The sequence below is a fragment of the Platalea leucorodia genome (assembly GCF_965183815.1).
Source record: "Platalea leucorodia genome assembly, chromosome: 12".
In the NCBI taxonomy this organism is placed as follows: Eukaryota; Metazoa; Chordata; class Aves; order Pelecaniformes; family Threskiornithidae; genus Platalea; species Platalea leucorodia.
Window position 1 is genome coordinate 10,468,337 of NC_138834.1, and position 17,209 is coordinate 10,485,545.

At 45.3% G+C, this 17,209-nt stretch overlaps 2 protein-coding genes across 5 annotated transcripts; one reads left to right on the forward strand and one right to left on the reverse strand.

Moving 5' to 3' along the window:
- Positions 1-42: 42 nt before the first annotated feature.
- CCDC117 (coiled-coil domain containing 117) lies at positions 43-7,393 on the forward strand. 3 transcript variants are annotated; one of them, XM_082324615.1, is made up of 6 exons: positions 43-125; positions 458-819; positions 1,551-1,601; positions 1,972-2,205; positions 3,651-3,788; positions 4,329-7,393. In XM_082324615.1, exons 2-6 carry the CDS (start codon positions 464-466, stop codon positions 4,579-4,581), a joined length of 1,032 nt encoding a protein of 343 aa, XP_082180741.1. In that variant the 5' UTR covers positions 43-125; positions 458-463; the 3' UTR covers positions 4,582-7,393. The 3 variants fall into 3 exon arrangements, with proteins under 3 accessions (XP_082180741.1, XP_082180742.1, XP_082180743.1); XM_082324616.1 differs by having other exon boundaries at positions 461-819; XM_082324617.1 differs by lacking the exon at positions 3,651-3,788.
- Positions 7,394-13,765: 6,372 nt separating this feature from the next.
- Positions 13,766-16,498, reverse strand: XBP1 (X-box binding protein 1). Of its 2 annotated transcripts, XM_082324618.1 has the most exons (5): positions 16,087-16,498; positions 15,921-16,017; positions 15,711-15,839; positions 14,941-15,104; positions 13,766-14,097 (listed from the first exon to the last, which is right to left on the reverse strand). In XM_082324618.1, the coding sequence occupies exons 1-5, from the start codon at positions 16,293-16,295 to the stop codon at positions 13,911-13,913; spliced, it is 786 nt and encodes a 261-aa protein (XP_082180744.1). In that variant the 5' UTR covers positions 16,296-16,498; the 3' UTR covers positions 13,766-13,910. The 2 variants fall into 2 exon arrangements, with proteins under 2 accessions (XP_082180744.1, XP_082180745.1); XM_082324619.1 differs by having other exon boundaries at positions 15,711-16,017; positions 16,087-16,359.
- Between the last annotated feature and the right edge of the window lie 711 nt (positions 16,499-17,209).

The following is a 17,209-nucleotide window of genomic DNA, read 5'->3' on the forward strand; positions in this document are numbered from 1 at the left end:
CGCCGCCGCCCGGGACTACAACACCCATAGTGCCCGCGCCCGCCTTCGCCAAGCGCGGCGAAAGGCCTGGAAAGGACCTGGGCTCTGGTGGTGTCGTCCAGCTCCGGGCCCGGCCCGGCCCGGCGGTAAGCGCTCCGCGGCGCGGGCGGGCGGGCAGCTGTTGTCTGCTGTTGCTCCGGGGCAGGCCGGGCCCCGGTGGTGCCCGGGGCGGGCGGCGGTGCCGCTGGGCCGGCTCACCTGCGCCGCCGCGGCGCTCGCCAGCGCTGTTCGCGCCGGTCCCCTGCGGGAGCGCCTCGGACCGGGCCGGGCTGGTGCCAGCGGCGGGAGGGCGGCCTCGGGCCGGGGTCCCGGGGCGTCCCGTAGCACGGCGGGAGCCGGCCTCGGGCCCCCCCCCCGAGGGGGCCCCCCGCTCGGTGGCGCGGACGGGCGCCGTTGATGTCCTCTTTCTTCCCGGCAGCAGGAAATGGCAGCGCTGGGCAGATCCTGTCAGGGCATCCCCGCGGGTCCTGCCGTGGAGTTCCCCCAGGCTCCGGCCGCTGCCCCTGACCGCCACGGCCCGCCGGCGGTCGCGCGGGACGACCCGCAGCCCGGAGCCGTGAGCCACGACCGTCTGCAGCCACCCATGGTGATCATGGCAGGGAACGGAAACGACGGTGCCGATGGCGGCGGTTCCTCGGGCCTGTATCTGCAAAGCGGCTTCGACGTTGCCTCTCTGGCTGCGCTTGGGAGTTACAACGAGGGCTTGCCGGTCGCCCCGGTGGGCTCCTTCACCAGCGTGGCACGCCCGCAAGGCCTGCACCAGCAGCAGGGGCACAGCCAGTAAGTGCAAAACCAGTTACCGCTGGAACAGTGAAGGAACGTGTTTCTCAGCTGCATTGGCCATGTGAAATAAGTTTTCTTTTCAAGACAGGTTATAATTTGTTTTCTTCTAGTAATGTTTCGCTTGTGCAGTGTTAGAATTGTATTGCACTTGTTTTATGGCCTTGAAGTTTGTTGGCGGGGGATAAAGGAGCCTTCTAAAAGGAAAGAAATGTGATTAAGTTTACCAATGTCTTGACATGCTTTTAAGCTCGTGTACTTTTTTTTTTACTGTTTTTTTTTTTAACTTGCTCTTTCTCATATATGAGCACAAAAAACTTAAATCATTCCGTAAAATGTTGTTGTTTGGTCATATTTAATTTGAGTATGTCACTGTGAGACAATGTATTAAGAGACTGAAGTTGGATCACGTGTTGCTTCTTGAAGCATTTGAATTTTAGCAAAAATTGGTCTTGCCCCTTGTGGAAAAAATAAATAACGTAAAGGAGGAGAAATTAGCATGGAATTCTGCTCAGAGAACTGAGTAATTACAGCCGCCTTTGACTTTCTTTGGAACAAAGTGGTCCTTTATTGTCCAAAACTTCCACTCCCTTCACAGTTGGTGACATACTGCAACTGTTGCTATTAGCTGCAAGTAAAATTTTAAAAGGGAAGAAAATATTGTTTGAAAATCTCAATGTTACTGGAAGATATAATTAAAAGCTACATAACCATTTGTTTTTCTTTTGCAGTGTCTCTGTTCGCTGTGGAAAGAAGCATAAGCTAGAAGAAGAGGCGGAAGGGTAAATTAAATTTGTCTTTTATAGCCTGAAAAATCTTAATTTGCTTTTTGTTTTCTACAAAGATTTGAGCGCATCTCACCTACAACATATGCAGGAAAGGAAATTCTATCATTGTTTCTATTTGGAACTCTTCCCCTGAATTGCAGATAAGCCCAAATCCACTTCAGTTACATAATTAATTGTGTAGCACTGATTTTCTTGCATGGGTACCCACATTTTAATAAGAGCAATGTGGATTTATTTTCTTTGTGGAGGTTGTGTTTCCATAGTATGTCAAATCTGTTGAAATGTACATGACTTTCTATAACATTTTTTCCTGTAGAATGCTATGTTTCTCTTTTGACAATTGTAAACTTATTTTGTTTCCTAGTTGTCCTGTGAGGAAGAAGAGACTGACAGGAGCCAAAAATTGCCCTTTGAATCCCAACACTGAAGAATGGATTCTCTGTGCAGGTCAGCAGGCAGCTGGGGAGGTAGCAAGTCAGTATGGTGGCAGCGGTCCTGAACCTGCCATGTTAGAAATTCCCTGTGAAGAAATGGATCAGACAATGGGGGAACAGCAATGCGAGGTTGCTCGCAGGAAGCTTCAGGAAATTGAGGACAGGTAAATGCAGGGATTGAGTAGCCTGGCTTTGCTGAGCTTTCCCTTTTTTGGTGGGTGTTAAGGGTTAAATCTAGCACATAGCAGTGTGGTAACACTACTGTAAGTCTGAGATGAACCTTCTGTTCAAGTATTTCTTTTTAGGCTACCTATGGTCCTATGAGTCTTGGGGCTGATACTATGATCTGAAATTGAGGGTGCTAGAGCAAGAAATGCTGAATAAATAACCACTTTTTCACAGTCATTATGCAGCATCAATATACCATAATGGGGTTTTATGCTCTTTTGTGACTATCCAGAGCTCAAATTTTAACTGATGTTATCTGGTCAGACTTGAGCTCAGCTTTTTTTCAACCAACTGCTGCTTGTTCTGTGATTAATACTTCTAAATGCTCAAGATAGATGTGAATTTGTCAGCGTAGAGAATAGCATGAACCAGAGAGATCTCTCTGCACATATGCAATAAGACTGAGGTTCATCTTGCTGTTAAATACCAGATGGCTTGATATTGAGGTAATGGGGTGGCTCTGGGCAGTCTGTTGCAATCATTTAATAAATGTACTGTGCATTCTTGCCTTTGAAAGATTTCTGGGAATGTCACATGTATATATCAGTTGATTGCAGTTGAGCTAGATAGGAGTCTGAAGTATCTAAAATGACCACTGCAGACAGTTGTTAGAAAAGCCAAAAGTTACATAAATTATAAAACAAGATTTTTTTTTAGATGATTACTCCATAGATGATGCGTGAAGGGAAGCAAGGTACTGTTAGATTATTTTATTTTTTCATGGGTAAATCAGAGTAGTGCTATATGTTTTTATTATCTGGCTATATCTGCATTGCAAAGTCTGCTTTGCACCTCTCAGAGGATTGTTCCCCATCCTTCCCAGCTACTCTGCTAAATTTTCTTTAAAAGGTTTACCAAAAACAAAGGAGCTACCTCCAGTTTGTTCTAAATGCTTCAACTTTTTCTGCCGTTTTAATCTCTGAGAAATCAGTGGAACATCCTTAAAGGTTAAGAACTGTATTCAGTAGCTTTTCAATAATTCTCAAGATATGGGGAATTGAGCAGGCGAAGCTACTGCATAACTGAGACTCACTCTTGTAATGTGACTGAATCATACACTTTCCCCTGAGGTGGATTTATTTTCTCGTAGTGTATGTCTGCGTTGCGCACTGCTGGACGATGCAGGGATAACGAAGCTAGCTTAGGTACCAGAAGTGGCATAGGTGCTCAGGTGGCTTCTATGGTAACAGTCATTCTTAGGGTATATTGGCCCAAGAGAGACTCATGTTAACATGGCCCCGCTGCTTCTGGTACCCAGCCTAGGTCAGATATCTACACTGTACAATGCAGTGCACATAGATATAACTGTAGTCTGCGGTGGATGTGCCTGTTAACAGTATGCTCAATAGTGTTTATCTCCCTCTTCCCCCTCCATTCCTAGGATAATTGATGAAGATGAGGAAGTTCATGCTGATGGAAATGTTAGCAATCTGCCCACTCTTATCCTGTCAGATACCCTTAAAAAAGGGATGAAGAGGGATTTTGGTGAAGTCCTGACAAAGAAAATAATAGAATCTATGTAAGTTCTGGAGGAAATCATGGTGCTATGTAGCTAACACATGCAAATGAAAAGAGAGACCCTGTCTCATGTTCGTGGAGATGTCCTTAATTACTGCATGATGCAGTCAATGTTGTACGACAGACCATTCATCTGGTCAAAAATAGGAAAAACTATCCTAATGTTAAAAAGAAGTAAGTGTAACTATAGTGGTCATCAAGCTGTCTGTTTTGTACTCCTCATTTGTACAGAGTGAAATTTATTGAATAAACCATTATATCTTGATTTCTATGTATGTGAGTTTCCAAAAGCAGAAGGTCCTGAAGTGTGACCGACAGTGGTTATCAAGTTTGGTGCAAAAGAAAAAGAAAATACAGGGTTAGAACTAGAAGTAATGGAACTAGTTAAGGAAGAGGAAATTTAATAGGGGGAAAAAAAAGGTATGTGGATTCTGGAATACAGTTCCAGGCTAGCACAAAGGATGAAGATACTCACTGGTCTTCTGCATTTAATAGTTGTGATTGGAGAACTTAAATTTAACTGAGACTCCATCTGTTCTAGGAGCCGTCCTTCTATGGAGCTGGTGCTTTGGAAACCTCTTCCTGAATTTCTCACAGATAAACTGAAGTCTGTTTCTGTTAAGAACTTCAAGCAGCAGAGTACAGAAGGGTGTCAAGCGAAGCAGTCAACACCAAGAGCTGCTTTTGACCCACAGACTGAAACATTCCCTGAATCGCAACAGACTGCCATGTCTCCAGATCCATATGCTAGTTTGGGAATCTCTGGGTGTGCAGAAGAAGAAATGGAGTTGTAGATGCCAGATTTTAGACTGGAAGTGGTGAGCTTCTGATGGTTTTGTTGCTGTTTTTTGATTCCCTCTTTCTTTCTGGTTTGATGTGTGAATCTGAAGTTTATTATTTGTTCTTTTTTCCTACTAACAATCATAACGTGGATTGGCCAGACACAACTTAAGGAAACTGAAAAAACCCCAAGATTTCTGTACTCCGGTCTGTTAAATATTCTTGGTTTTACTGGGAAGGTAATCCACAGGCCTTTGGAACAGCGAAGTAGCTTTCCATCTTGCTTAATGGTGAAATATCCTCTTAATTGTCCTTGGTAAAGTATAAAAGCCAAATATTGAACGTAGCTGTGGCTTAAGCCACATCTTTCACTTACTGAGCCATTAAGACTTTGGTGCACATACTATGCTTGGTCAGTTAGTTTAATTTGAATTACAAAAAGGTATGGAAAGGAAGAAATACTTCTGACTCTAGTCACAGAAAAGCAATCCCTATGGAAATACAGCTCTTCACACTGTTTCATCTGTGGCTATTTCATCTGTGGCTGGTTTGTACTTGATGTAAATTCAAACGTAGAAATTCTGCAGTGTGGTAGGGAAGGAATGTTACAGCTCAGCATAAGCCTCTTGCTTTGTAGAAAGTAAAACCAGCTACTAACTTGCAAGATACCTACTGACTCCAGGCATCTTTGGTTCACTGGCTCCTAAATTGTGTTTGTGGGTTTTTGATGCCCCCCTCCCCAAATGATGCAAAGTCTGAAGAAAAGTGGTTCTCCAGCCAGTTGATTCACATTTTACATTATGCTGTGATTCTTTGTATGCATCGAGTTGGAAAGTCAGTTGAAGACAGTGTAACTTTTGATTAAATAAATGGCATCCTTTAATTTTGATAAACATGGTAAGTAAATCAGATAACAGGGAACTGATTTTCTGGTGTAAAGCGGGTCAAGTGTTGATTATCGTCTGTAACCAAGTCCCAAACTTTGAGACTGCTGGCATTGGTGGTGAAGTAAAAAAGATGAGTGTCTTCTTCCTGAGGGAATCTAGACTTAAAATTTAAGCCAGAACATGTGCCATTAACATAACGTCACATAGATACAGATGTATGCCAAAAGAATTTTGTATCCTGCTTAGGGTGTTAAGAAAAGGAATCCTCAATGAGTTATTGCTTGTACCTTTCCTCAATGCACAACAGTTCCATTATGCTTAAAACCCTTAAACAAAGCAGAGAATCTTATCTTCTGTTCCTAAGTCCTTGAGCTTTCTCAGAGATACCTGAATTGAGGCTTTTTGTAAGAAATTTCTTTCCAAGTAATAGGTTCTGTTCAGAGTCTTAGCATCCCAGTCTGTTTTTGACATCTTGCTAACGTAAAGGAGCAAGTACACAGTAATGCAGCTGTTTGCATAAGAAAATCTACTCTTCCTTTGCATAGCTAATTGATAATCTTTGTGATGATATTTTTTACTGTTGAATAACCCATAGTCGATAGTTTAAAATCAAGCTTCTCTTTTTGCAGTCATCCTTTCTTTTCTTTTGACTGACAGCAGAAGCTTTGTTCAAAAGATACCCCTATTTGTTCAATCCTGTCTATCTTGCTGCTCTTGTTGAAGGTTGTGTGAAACTTGCTGTTTCTCGCTAAAACATTTCAGAGCTTCACTAAAAATACTCCAACATTTGAATAGGTATTACTCTGGAAACCAGTGTATAACTTTACCATTCTGAAACTTTTATTAAATTGGAGAACGTGTGCAGTTTTACCTTGCTAGTATGTCTAATTTCATTTCAGGGTCTGCTATAAATCTCTTGCGTGTACTGTGTAAAATTTCTCATCTATTATTAAGCTGCTGAACGTGCTTAAAATCTACAGCCTTTGACATGCTACATTGCTTGAGTATAAAGTAAAGCAATGCAGTTTGGAGAAGGCTGTAGTCACTGCGGATAGAAAATGTGCCTCCAAATAATTACCTGGTTTTAAGCTTGTGAGATTATAGTGAAAGTTCAAGGTTGGAACTGTTTCAGCTGATGGCTCCGAATTCTAAATAAACAGAAAAGAAAGGATAAAAAAATTCGAATCTGGTGAAACCATCTCAGCAACGCTAAAATTGCAACAGAGGATATAGAAAACTGTGGGAGGCCTAAATACATCAAATCTAGATGCAGTTTTTCCTCTTAAAAATGACAGATTACATACCAAATTTTCAGAAGAAGAAATTCTCATAAACAGCTTTTAAGCATACTTTTTTCCTGTTATGTTTGTACCAAAGGTTGACTTTCAGAGGTGTATTTCCTCTTAATTGTTTGATGCTAATATGGCATCACTGACCCCTGTTATTCTGCCATCTGAAACAAGAATATAGTGGTGGACTACTGACAAAGACCATGACATGTGGAAAAAACTGTGTGCACAAAATTTGCTTTGGTAGAAAACTTTTTTAATTTTTTCATAATTCATTTCTGCCCTTGTGATAGGAGAGAACAGGTTGAATCACTTAAACTGATGGGGGAGGAGAAGAGTGAGGTAGGGCAGGAATCAAGTATCTAGAAGGACTGAGCAAGATTCTTGCTATAGCAATCATTTGAAGAGGGTAAGAGAGAACAAGCTACTGGGTGTTTTCAAACTTCTGTATTTGTAACAGGTTCATTTGTTGTTGGCTTCCTTAAAAGACTTTTTATTAATGCTGTTTACAAGCAAGATGGCAAATGTGATGCAGTATTAGGAGAAACTTTATTTTGAAAGATAGAAGATACGATTCTGGTCTGTCTTCTCTTGGGACCAAATCACTCTTTGTATGTCAGTTTTCAATAAATTTTCTAAAATATTTTTTAGATGGTTGTGTTTCATTCCTAATAAAAGCAAAAATCTTGACAGTGTATGTCCAGTCCTTCAACAGGAGGGTAAAATATTCTTCTGGCCTAAGAAGATTTTTAGTTTTAACTCCCTAGTCCCAAGGGCATGTCACTTCTTTCCTCCACAGTGTTCAACAGGACGGGGGGTGAACTGAACAATAAGCCTGAAGCTGCCAGAAAGGAAGAGTTGCTGTGAATCTATCATGACCCAAAGGCCTCTAACAGAGCAAAGGGGTACCAAAAGGTGTTGCTGTAGCTTGTGTTTTCAGATCTTTCATTTTACTTCAGAGTAAAATTAAGAATGCCTAGCTTGCTTAGTTCTGTATAAAATCAAGAAATGTTTGAGGAGAGTTTTAAAACTAATTCAAATTTTAATAATTATTTTACTGGAATGTAAAATAACACACTTTGCTCTTGTGTTTAACATCTTCTGTTCAAGACTTTTTCAAACAGCTGAAGGATAAAGACGGGTGTGCTAGACCAGTATTACCTTTGCTTTCAAAATGAGGGAAAAATAGCATTTCACATTAATATTAAAAATAAATAATAAAAAACCCTGAGGTTTCTAGGCAGAGTCAAACATGGACTTACTTAAATTGTACTGTGGATTTAGACAAGACTTAAATACTTCTCCAACGCAGAGTCGGAGAGAGGACAATAATAGTGTAAAACCCAACCCATTCAGGATTGTGTAAGGCTCTTCTGGCTGGCTGGGAGCCTCCCTGGGGCTGGGGCTGAGAGACTCTAGAGAGGGGAGGAGCATCTCAGTTACAGAGCCAGCCCTGAGGAGAGGGACAGAATTTATTTTGGCACGGACTTGGAACTGGACTTGTAATTGTCCCAGAGCCTGTGTCTTGTATCAGTTAGCTAGAGCAGCTGTGTGGCTTCCATCACAGGGGATTTATTTAATCAAATGCAGATGTAACATACATGTGAACCACGGGGTCTGGATCCATGCTCGTTGTGAGGCAAGTAGGACTCCAAAACAGAAGTTAGAGCAATCAGAAAGCGGTCATCTTAAGGAAGCATACTGCGAAGGTAAAATCTGCTGCTCTATGGGTGTGTTACTCTTCCTTCTGCTGCCCCAGATTTGCCTGGGTTGAGTTTAACTTGGCATCTCTCATCTACAGGAAGATCTCAGATAAAGATCCTCTGCTGACAGTTTAAATTCTCACACTTTAATCTGTGAATATTGATATGCTATATATATATTTAAAAAAAACCAAACAACTCATCCGGCCTTGGTAGCACCTAAATGGACTTGATTCTAGTAAAAAACATCAGTGCTAATAGAAATTCTGAATGCTATTAGGCTTCCAGATGCCCACCAGGAACTACTTCTGTGCTTTTAGTGGAAAAGATCTCAATAAATATTAGCAGCTTGTCTTGGAACCTAATGCTGCTGGTAAGTCAGGATAAAGCGTGCCAGGAAACACCTGCATCTGTAAAGTTGAAAAAGGGAAGCAAAAGAGTGTAAATACTACTTCATTGAATGTTTTTGCCTACTGTGCTAGCAAGCTTTGGGTGCGAACCTATTAAACAGAGTCCATTTCCAAATATGATGGAAATGGGACTGTAAGAGAATTTTCCTTGAATTTTTTAGACATTAAATTGCGTTGCTCATGGAGGCGCAGCAGGCGTTGAGCTGTGAGGTACGGCACGTGAGGTACGGCACGTGAGGCGCTGCGGAGCGCGGGCGGTACGGCCCGTGCCCGCCCGGCGGCAGCCCCACGCCCGGTCACGGGGTGGCGGTGTTGCCGGCGTGTTCCCGGGTGAGTCACACTCACACCGGGGAGCTACGCGGTGACCAGAGCGTGGACGCCATTTTCAGCAGGCGGTGTTGAGTATCTTGTTTCACTTCATCTTGCCTCACCTTCGCAATTCACCCAGTACATGTTCAGAAATGGTGCTGCAGAGGCCGGACAGCACGGCTCTAGCCCTCCGGAGGCAGACGGGGCTGGGTGGTGGCTACAGGCACCGATACCAGCTGCCTAGGTAGAGGAGCCATGTCACACAGGCAGCTTTGGAGGAAGGCAGAGGGGTAGCAAAGTGACAGGTCTTCCAGGCTTTCGGAGCAGCCTGCTGCAGGAGAGAAGAGAGGGACAGAGATGCAGCACTGGTGAAGCGCTTCAGTCCCCACATCGAGGTGTTTTGGGCCACAGGCCATAAGAAGTGCTCTCCCTGCCTGTGAGGGCAGCAGCAGGATGCGCTGCAGTGGCGTTCCTCCTCAAGCAGAGGATGGTAGCTTTCTGCTCCATACCACTCACCCCATCGGCTCTCATCCTTTTGCCTTGTTCTGTCTGTGGTAGCACAAGGATGATTCTGAGGATTCCAGTGCTCTTCTTCAAACTGACAATTAGCAGCTGCTGCGATTACGGTGGAGAAAAGGGGATCTACACCATCGCTGCTTTCTCCCCTTCCTGTGGTAGCAGCCTTTGCTTCAAAGCACTTGGCTGTGCTAGGGCAGGCTCTCAAGTTGAATTCAGTTTATAGGAGACTCAAAAAGCCTACATGTGCAGCTATCAAATTATACTTTACTCAAGAAGCTGGTTCAAACCACCACTAACTGCTCTAATGAATCAAAGCAATTTAAAATCTCAAAGTTGTGAGCACTGATCTTTGTTATACCACTGGCTGAGAATAATTACTGGAGCAGAAGCTTGCCAAGGAGCTGAGAACTGTAGTTTGGCTGGCTTAAGAACAAAGGAAAGTAATATGCAGTAGGGGTATAATTTTTTTTTTATTCTGAATGTTGTCTGAAGCAGTTCTTTACGATGTTGGATTTTCTGGTGGTTACCTTGCTTAAGGCTTAAGCACAGGCAAGGCTGATAATTGGTACAGGATTTTTTGCTTAGGATGGCCATGTCTTGCATGTATTCATATTTCTCTCAGTGTACCGTTCACGTACAGCTGTTGGACACTGTCTGTCAGACATGTCAATGGTAACAGGTCCTTCAGTTTTTCCACCAACTTTCATCTTAAAAAGAAAACCACAACAGCTTAGAGAGTTGCCTCCAGCCATTTCCTGCCTAGACAGCTTTTCCAGTTGTTTTGGGATTTTTTTTAAAGGCAGCTACGTGTTTCTGCGCCTGTCTATAACCTGGTAAAAGATTGTCTTACTTTGGTCTCAGTTTGAGCTGAATTACTCCTGTTGAGTCCTTGGATCATGACATATACGTGATACTGGGCAGTGCCTTTGTAGTGGTGCATGAAAAGCTGAATGTAAGAATTTTAAACTTCTTCCTTATTCATTGAAAACAAAGGTCATGGCTTCCCCAAGAAATCTGTTGCAACCAATATAAGATGTTTATCTCTTAAGCAGTCTGCCAAAAGAGTTCACAGTAACTCTTCACTCTTCCTCATCCCGTCAATTAATGTTGCTATGTCTTAACGTGAGCTAGCGTGAAAAGAACTGCCTTAAGCATTGCTGAAAAAAAAAAGCACAATTGTGCAGATGTTGGGTGTTACAGGCTGTGAGCTTTAAGCTACCCTTTACTTCCTTTGATTTTGGCTGCCGTTTTCCCCTCAGATTTCTTAAGGAAATGACAGGATTTCTACACCTTTAAACATAAAGGCTGGAGACACATTCTTTGGTGAAGATAGCCCAAACGGAAACCGGGGGCGGGGGGGGGGGGGGGAACAACAGACGCAGATGGATGTTAAGGTTTTCCAGACAGGTTCTTGCAAGCTCAATGAAGCCTTTTTGCTGTGCCACCGTTTCTTGCTGCATTAGTTAAGCCAAAACAGAGCTAACCCAAAACAACAGAAAGGCTTGCTCTAACAGTAATTTTTAATAGCAGAAACTGTATTTAAATCAACCCATAATACATGGCAAACCCTCTTACCTCTGTTCACACTCTTCCTGAATACCTTACTAAGGGAAGAAAGATTAAAAAAAGATGTTCAGGCAGCAAAAGTATTAACTTTATATAGTTGATTTCATTAATTAGTTGATTTTAATTTCTTTTGGCAAAGGCCTTACTTTCAGTAGCTATTAAAATGGTTGGTTATCAGTTGTCGTGCTTAAAAAGTGCTTGGTTTAGTCACAGTAGCTCATCTAGGTGATCAGAAAATGCAATTCTAATGCTAAAACATCACACAAGTTAAACTGGACAGAGAAACATCCTTGATAACCTGAGCTATCTTAAGGGAGATAGATAGCATGTATCACCAAAAATTCCACTTTATCTACAACTGGGATCAACTCCTGAAGAAGCAAAAATATGCAAGAGCCTCATACAAGAGCAGGCTATGGCTACAGCGACTGTCTCAAACACTGAGCGCACACATTGCCCGCAAGTACTGCGGCACTGAATAGAGACACATCAATTACTATGTTTAGTCTTCTGTTGCACTACCTTTTAGAGGCCAGATGTTGTCTGTGTGACAACAGGAAACAGCCACAAGAGCAGTGGGACGGGCTGCACATTTTCGGTGTGCGAGTCTCAGCCTTCCTATAGCCCTGAGGAAAGTATGTGAAATATCAGTCCTTTTACAGGTGCTACTTTCAACTACTGCATATTTACCCCTGTAAATTATGTCTTTGACTTCTAGGCTAGAAAATGTAGAGCTGAGTTTTAAAGAAATGAAACTTCATTATTTCTGCTGTACTTTATTTTTTAATTTCATATGACGTTCTAATAATACTAACAAAAGTAATGCGAAACTATAGATCAAATTCTCACTTATCCATTTGCTTTTTGGACTCACAACATGTATTAGGTACCAAGGGTCCTCTTGCAGTCATCCCTCTTTTCCAGCTTGAAAGTAAAGCAACTTATTCTCAGATTATGTAGTTTATTTTTTTTAATCTAAGTTTCTGCTATATTGCATAGCTGTAGTTTTTACTGCTATGCAATATTCAGATAGAATGCTTTATTACAACCTAGGTTACTCAAGTTTGTAATCCAAAGCAGTCCTGTCACCTTGAATGTTAGTGACCAATACCCTCCCGTTCCATCCCCCACCTCAAGTTATTTTTGTCAAAATTTAATGCAAGACATGAAATAGCACTTAAACCAAAACCAGTTGTGCAAACACCTGCAACAGCTCTCACTTCCAGTATAAAATTTCAGTTTCTTCTCTGTACTGCAATTCCAATGTTTTTAATACTGTGATGTTGGAACAAATGGATGAAGACAACAGAGTCCTACTGTGGTATTTGAAAGTAGCTCCTGCAGTTAATTTTATGCTCCAGGAATTCCTGTGGTAACAAGACTCTGCACCTTTTTCATCCTGTGTATGATGTCTCGCACTGCTTCACAAACACTAGACCCACCACCTGAAATGCGCCCACCTTCACTCAGACTGAGCATTTTGAATGGCATTACTTGCCAACAGGAAGATTATTACAGTTTTATTCAGGTATCAAGCTACTGCCACCTGCATTCCCTATTCAGGCTGCAGATTTTGCTCTAAGCAGCTCTGGCCATCATACAAACCCATCTACCTTGAACAGAGTTTTCAACATCAAGTGCTCCCAGAAAGAACCTGCCAAAGCATCCAGCTACATACACCATAGAGGTGCTGCTGGGTTGGTGCATTAAGGTGGTACAAGGACAAGACACAGAGACCTTATCTCTTAAAATTTCTATAGTTTCAAACTCTGCAAGGTCCAGGTACTCTCCCCTCCCCCCCTGAGATTCAAGGTAAAAAAGGGTCAGTGAGCTGCATTGCACATTTATTGCACCAATACAGTTAAATATTAAATGGAGAAAGCAACTCTACATAGCAAATGGAAAACAAGCATTTACATAGTAAATCTGTAAGATGTACAGACGATTTAGTTTTAACCCAGTTGTCTATACACAAATATCCCACTGCAGTTTTTGGTGTTAAAGTTATTTCAAATGGAAAACAAAATGAACATTTCCAGGTTCACGTATAATTGGCAAGTTATTGAGAAACCAATGCAACACTGACAGGGAGGGCAGGGAGGGCAGAACAGGACACCCTATGCTTCTTCATACCAGGAGAAATGCATTGGCCATCACTCCATCTACCAGCATGGGTAGAAATGAGCAATGCTTTCCTGAATACTTTTGATTTCCCCCACCCCCACCCCAAAGGGGCATATCCTGTTATCCTGCCAGGATAGTTATCCAAGGGGAGTTAACACTACTGAGTTAGACACTGATCAGCTGGGGAAAGAGTTCATTGGCAAAGCTATCCTCCCAGGCATGGTCGGTGTCAAGTGGAGAGGACATGTCACTGAAGGGCGACAGGGATCCTTCATATCCAGAGTCACTACAGGCATCCAACAGATAGCTCGAGGCTGCAAGGCTATGATGAGAAGAAAGCAGATGAGAGATGCCCAGTTCAGGCATGAAGCTGTCTACAGGTTCTTCTTTCACAGATACTGGGACCTCAGGGATAGCTTTGTCTTCAGATGGAGAAAGAGATACTTCCTCAATCTTCACTAGCATATTGGTTTGGTTGCCCATTTTAACAGGAATCTCCAGTACTAGGGGCTTTGTGTACACATGATCAAACCTTATCAGTTCATTAATGGCCTCCAGCTTAGCTGATGGGGACCCCAAAGACAGAGAGGGGGAGGTTGGTATGGAATTCGTTTCTCCACAGATATCTTCTTCCAGCTTTTCCAGGCATGTTGACTCTGAATCAGCATATTTGAGAAACATCTCTGGGTCCAGACTATCCAGAAAGCCCAACAGGAGATCAGACTGCAGAATGAAAAACTGGTTTAGAAAGACAGCCCACTACTGTCACAGCAAGACACCAGCTGTGACACCTACAAGCCCTCACCTGGAAGTTAAAATACACTAATGTAATCATAGAACTAGGAGTTTTACCAAGAATGCCACTGTCACAACAGATAGTTAAGGCAATTACTTATCTTTCAGAAATTCTTTGTCCATTAATTTTTGTAATGGTGCTGGCAATCACCACAGAATTCTACATGCATTTCATATTCACAGCCTGTATTTGAAACTCCTCAACATCTTGGACCCATCAGGTACAACACCACACTACCTGCTGGCTCCACAGAGCCAAGTACCAGAACCTGGCTTAGGCGGACCTCCCCATGACCAAAGTTGGGGGCTTTGGTTTGGGTTTTGTTTCTTTTCTTTTTTTCTTTTTAAAAAGGTGAAAGATGCCTGTCCTTACATTTCTAGAAGTCACTCATGAGGGAGCTCATAAGTTCAAACAGCTTTGCTAAGTGCCAGCAACATCAGCAAGACGATCCAGTTTGTTTTCAACAGTAAAAGCATAGTATGCTTTTGGTATTTGTACACTTTTACTGTAAGAGCTAAGACACTGCTCCAGGCAATATCCTCTAAGACTTTATGGAAACTGGACTTGAACAAGTTGCATCAACTCCTGTACTTACTGGGTACAGCCTAACACAGGCGTTTTGAGCCACAGGTATGGCATTCCAAGACTTGGAAAACAAGCCAACTATGGAAAGTCATCAAGCGACTTCACATCAAGAAGTTACAATGCTAGTCTTAAATCCACAGTGGTTCTGAATGTCATGGGCATTTTGGATAGGAGTGGATGCTCACCTCTGAGTCTGAAGAGTCACTGCCATCAGAATCCATGTGGAAGTTATCAGAAATGGTGACTGCTGGGCCTGCACCTGCTGCAGAGGAACACGTAGTCTGAGTGCTGCGGACTCAGCGGACCCGGTCACCACTCCAATCTCATCCACCTGCGATTCCCTCACAACCTGTGCCAAGGAAAAAAAATCCAGTCAGTCACCACAAGCATTCCAGCAGACAGTACAGTACATAATCCCGAAGATCATGCAGTTCCTGCAAAGGCTTCCAACATCAGATTCTCCACTTGCTTGTGCAGTAGGAACCTGAAGGTAAGGCCACTTCCAAAGTTGGCTCAAACTGCCATACATTTGCATTATTTTGTTTGCCACTTTTAAATGACAGCCTGACCCCCTCCACTATACCCCCTGTTCTTTTGAGAGAGGCATACATGACTGTAAGAGCTACTACTTTGTTCCTAGAACATAACGTAGAAGAGCACATGAAATAACCTTAAAACAGCTTGGAACTAGTCAGCTCGCTATCTCCCATACCACCAGTGGCACCCACTTCAAACTCGGTACCTGTTCAGCCTGTGGGAAAGCCTCCACCCAGAGGACACGAGCGTTTCTGGCACATGACGCTTCCCCCCTCGGAGCAGGGCAGCTCCAGCCCGAGCGCTCTCCGCAGGGGGTTGCTCCTCCCCGCCTACCGCCACGCAGCCGCCTCTCGGGGCACGGCGGCTCTCGGCAGGTTCCGCCGAGGGACAGAAGCCCCCAGCGCGGTACACGGCTCACCTTGGACTCGCTCTCCTCCTCTGTCTTCAGAGCATCTAAACCCAGGCGGCAGCGCAGCTCCTGGTTCTCCAGAGCAAGGTTACACGTCTTCTCCCGCAGGAGCTGGTTTTCCAGCAGCAGCTTCTGGTTCTGCGGAAAGCCGTGAAGCAGGGAGGCCGCCGCGCCGGCCGTGGCCGCCCCCCGCCCCGCGGATCCCCCCCAGCCCCTTACCTCCTCCTCCAGCTCCACCACCTGCTGCTCCAGCTCCGTCATCCGCGCCTTCTTCCTGTCCCGGGCGCTCTGGGCCGCCACGCGGTTCTTCAGCTTCCTGCGGGGCAGGGCGGCCGTCAGCGCGGCGGGCCCCCCCGCCGGGACCCCGCGGCCAGCCCCCACTCACCTGCGCAGCGCCTTCTCCTCCGGGCTCAGATGGGTGAGCCGCTGCCGCTTGCGGGCCGGCTGCGGGGCCTCCGGGCCCGGGGGGCTGGGGGCAGCTCCTGCCGGCAGGACGACGGAAAGATGCCGGCCGGCTGCGGGGCCGGGCAGCTCGGCCGCTTTGCTGGGGACGAGGAGCAGCCGGGGGACTGCGGCACCAGGCAGCGCTGCCATGGCCGGCGCGGACGAGACCGGGACGGGAGGGGACGCGCTGGCCGGCGCCACGGCTGACGGTCTGCGCTACCTGCGGCCCCGCCCGGATTTCTACTATCGTGGCTCTTCACCATTGGCTGGGGCGGCATGACGATGCGCCCAGACTAGCCCGTGATTGGCCTGCGGCTGAAAGCAACGGGGGAAATGAATTGCATCAGACGAGGGGGTTGGGGGGTGAGATGTCGGTGCGTGGCGGGGGGGCGGGGCCACCGCAGCTCGCGGGGCGCCTGGGAGCGCGGCCCCCTCGGCTCGGCCCGGCCAGGCCGCCCCTCTCGCTGCCCGGCCCGGCCCGGCTCGGCTCGGCTCGGCTCGGCCCGGCCCGGCCGCCCCTCTCGCTGCCCGGCCCGGCCCGCCCCTCTCGCTGCCCGGCCCGGCCCGGTCCGGCCCGCCCCTCTCGCTGCCCGGCCCGGCTCGGCTCCCGGGTTGCGCCCGGCCGGGCCTCGCCGTGCAGCTGCGGCGCGATGGCGTCGCTGGGGCGAGGCGGGGTCGCTGCAGTTGAGGGGTGTTTCGAGGAGCGACCAAGCACGGTCAGAGGTGACGATGCAGTTAAAGCTTCTCTGTGGCCACCTTCCCAGAGGCGATCTGTCCCAAAGCAGTCACGAGCAGAATCCGAGGGAAAGGGACGACTTCCACGGGAACAGAAGTGCCAAGAACGCAGCTGTAACAGATGCCATGAGAGTGGGCTAAAAATGGGCTAAAAAGAACAAAAAACCAGAGAAGAGGTTAGTGATTGATGAGTGGAAGTTGCAAGAGAGCATACAGAAATACCTCAGGGGTTGTCCTTTGAATCCAGCCTGTTTCTTAGAAGTAGCAGTACTGTGTGATAAGCGACATGTGCGCTTTCCGTGTTGTCTGACCAAGGACATCAGTGTACT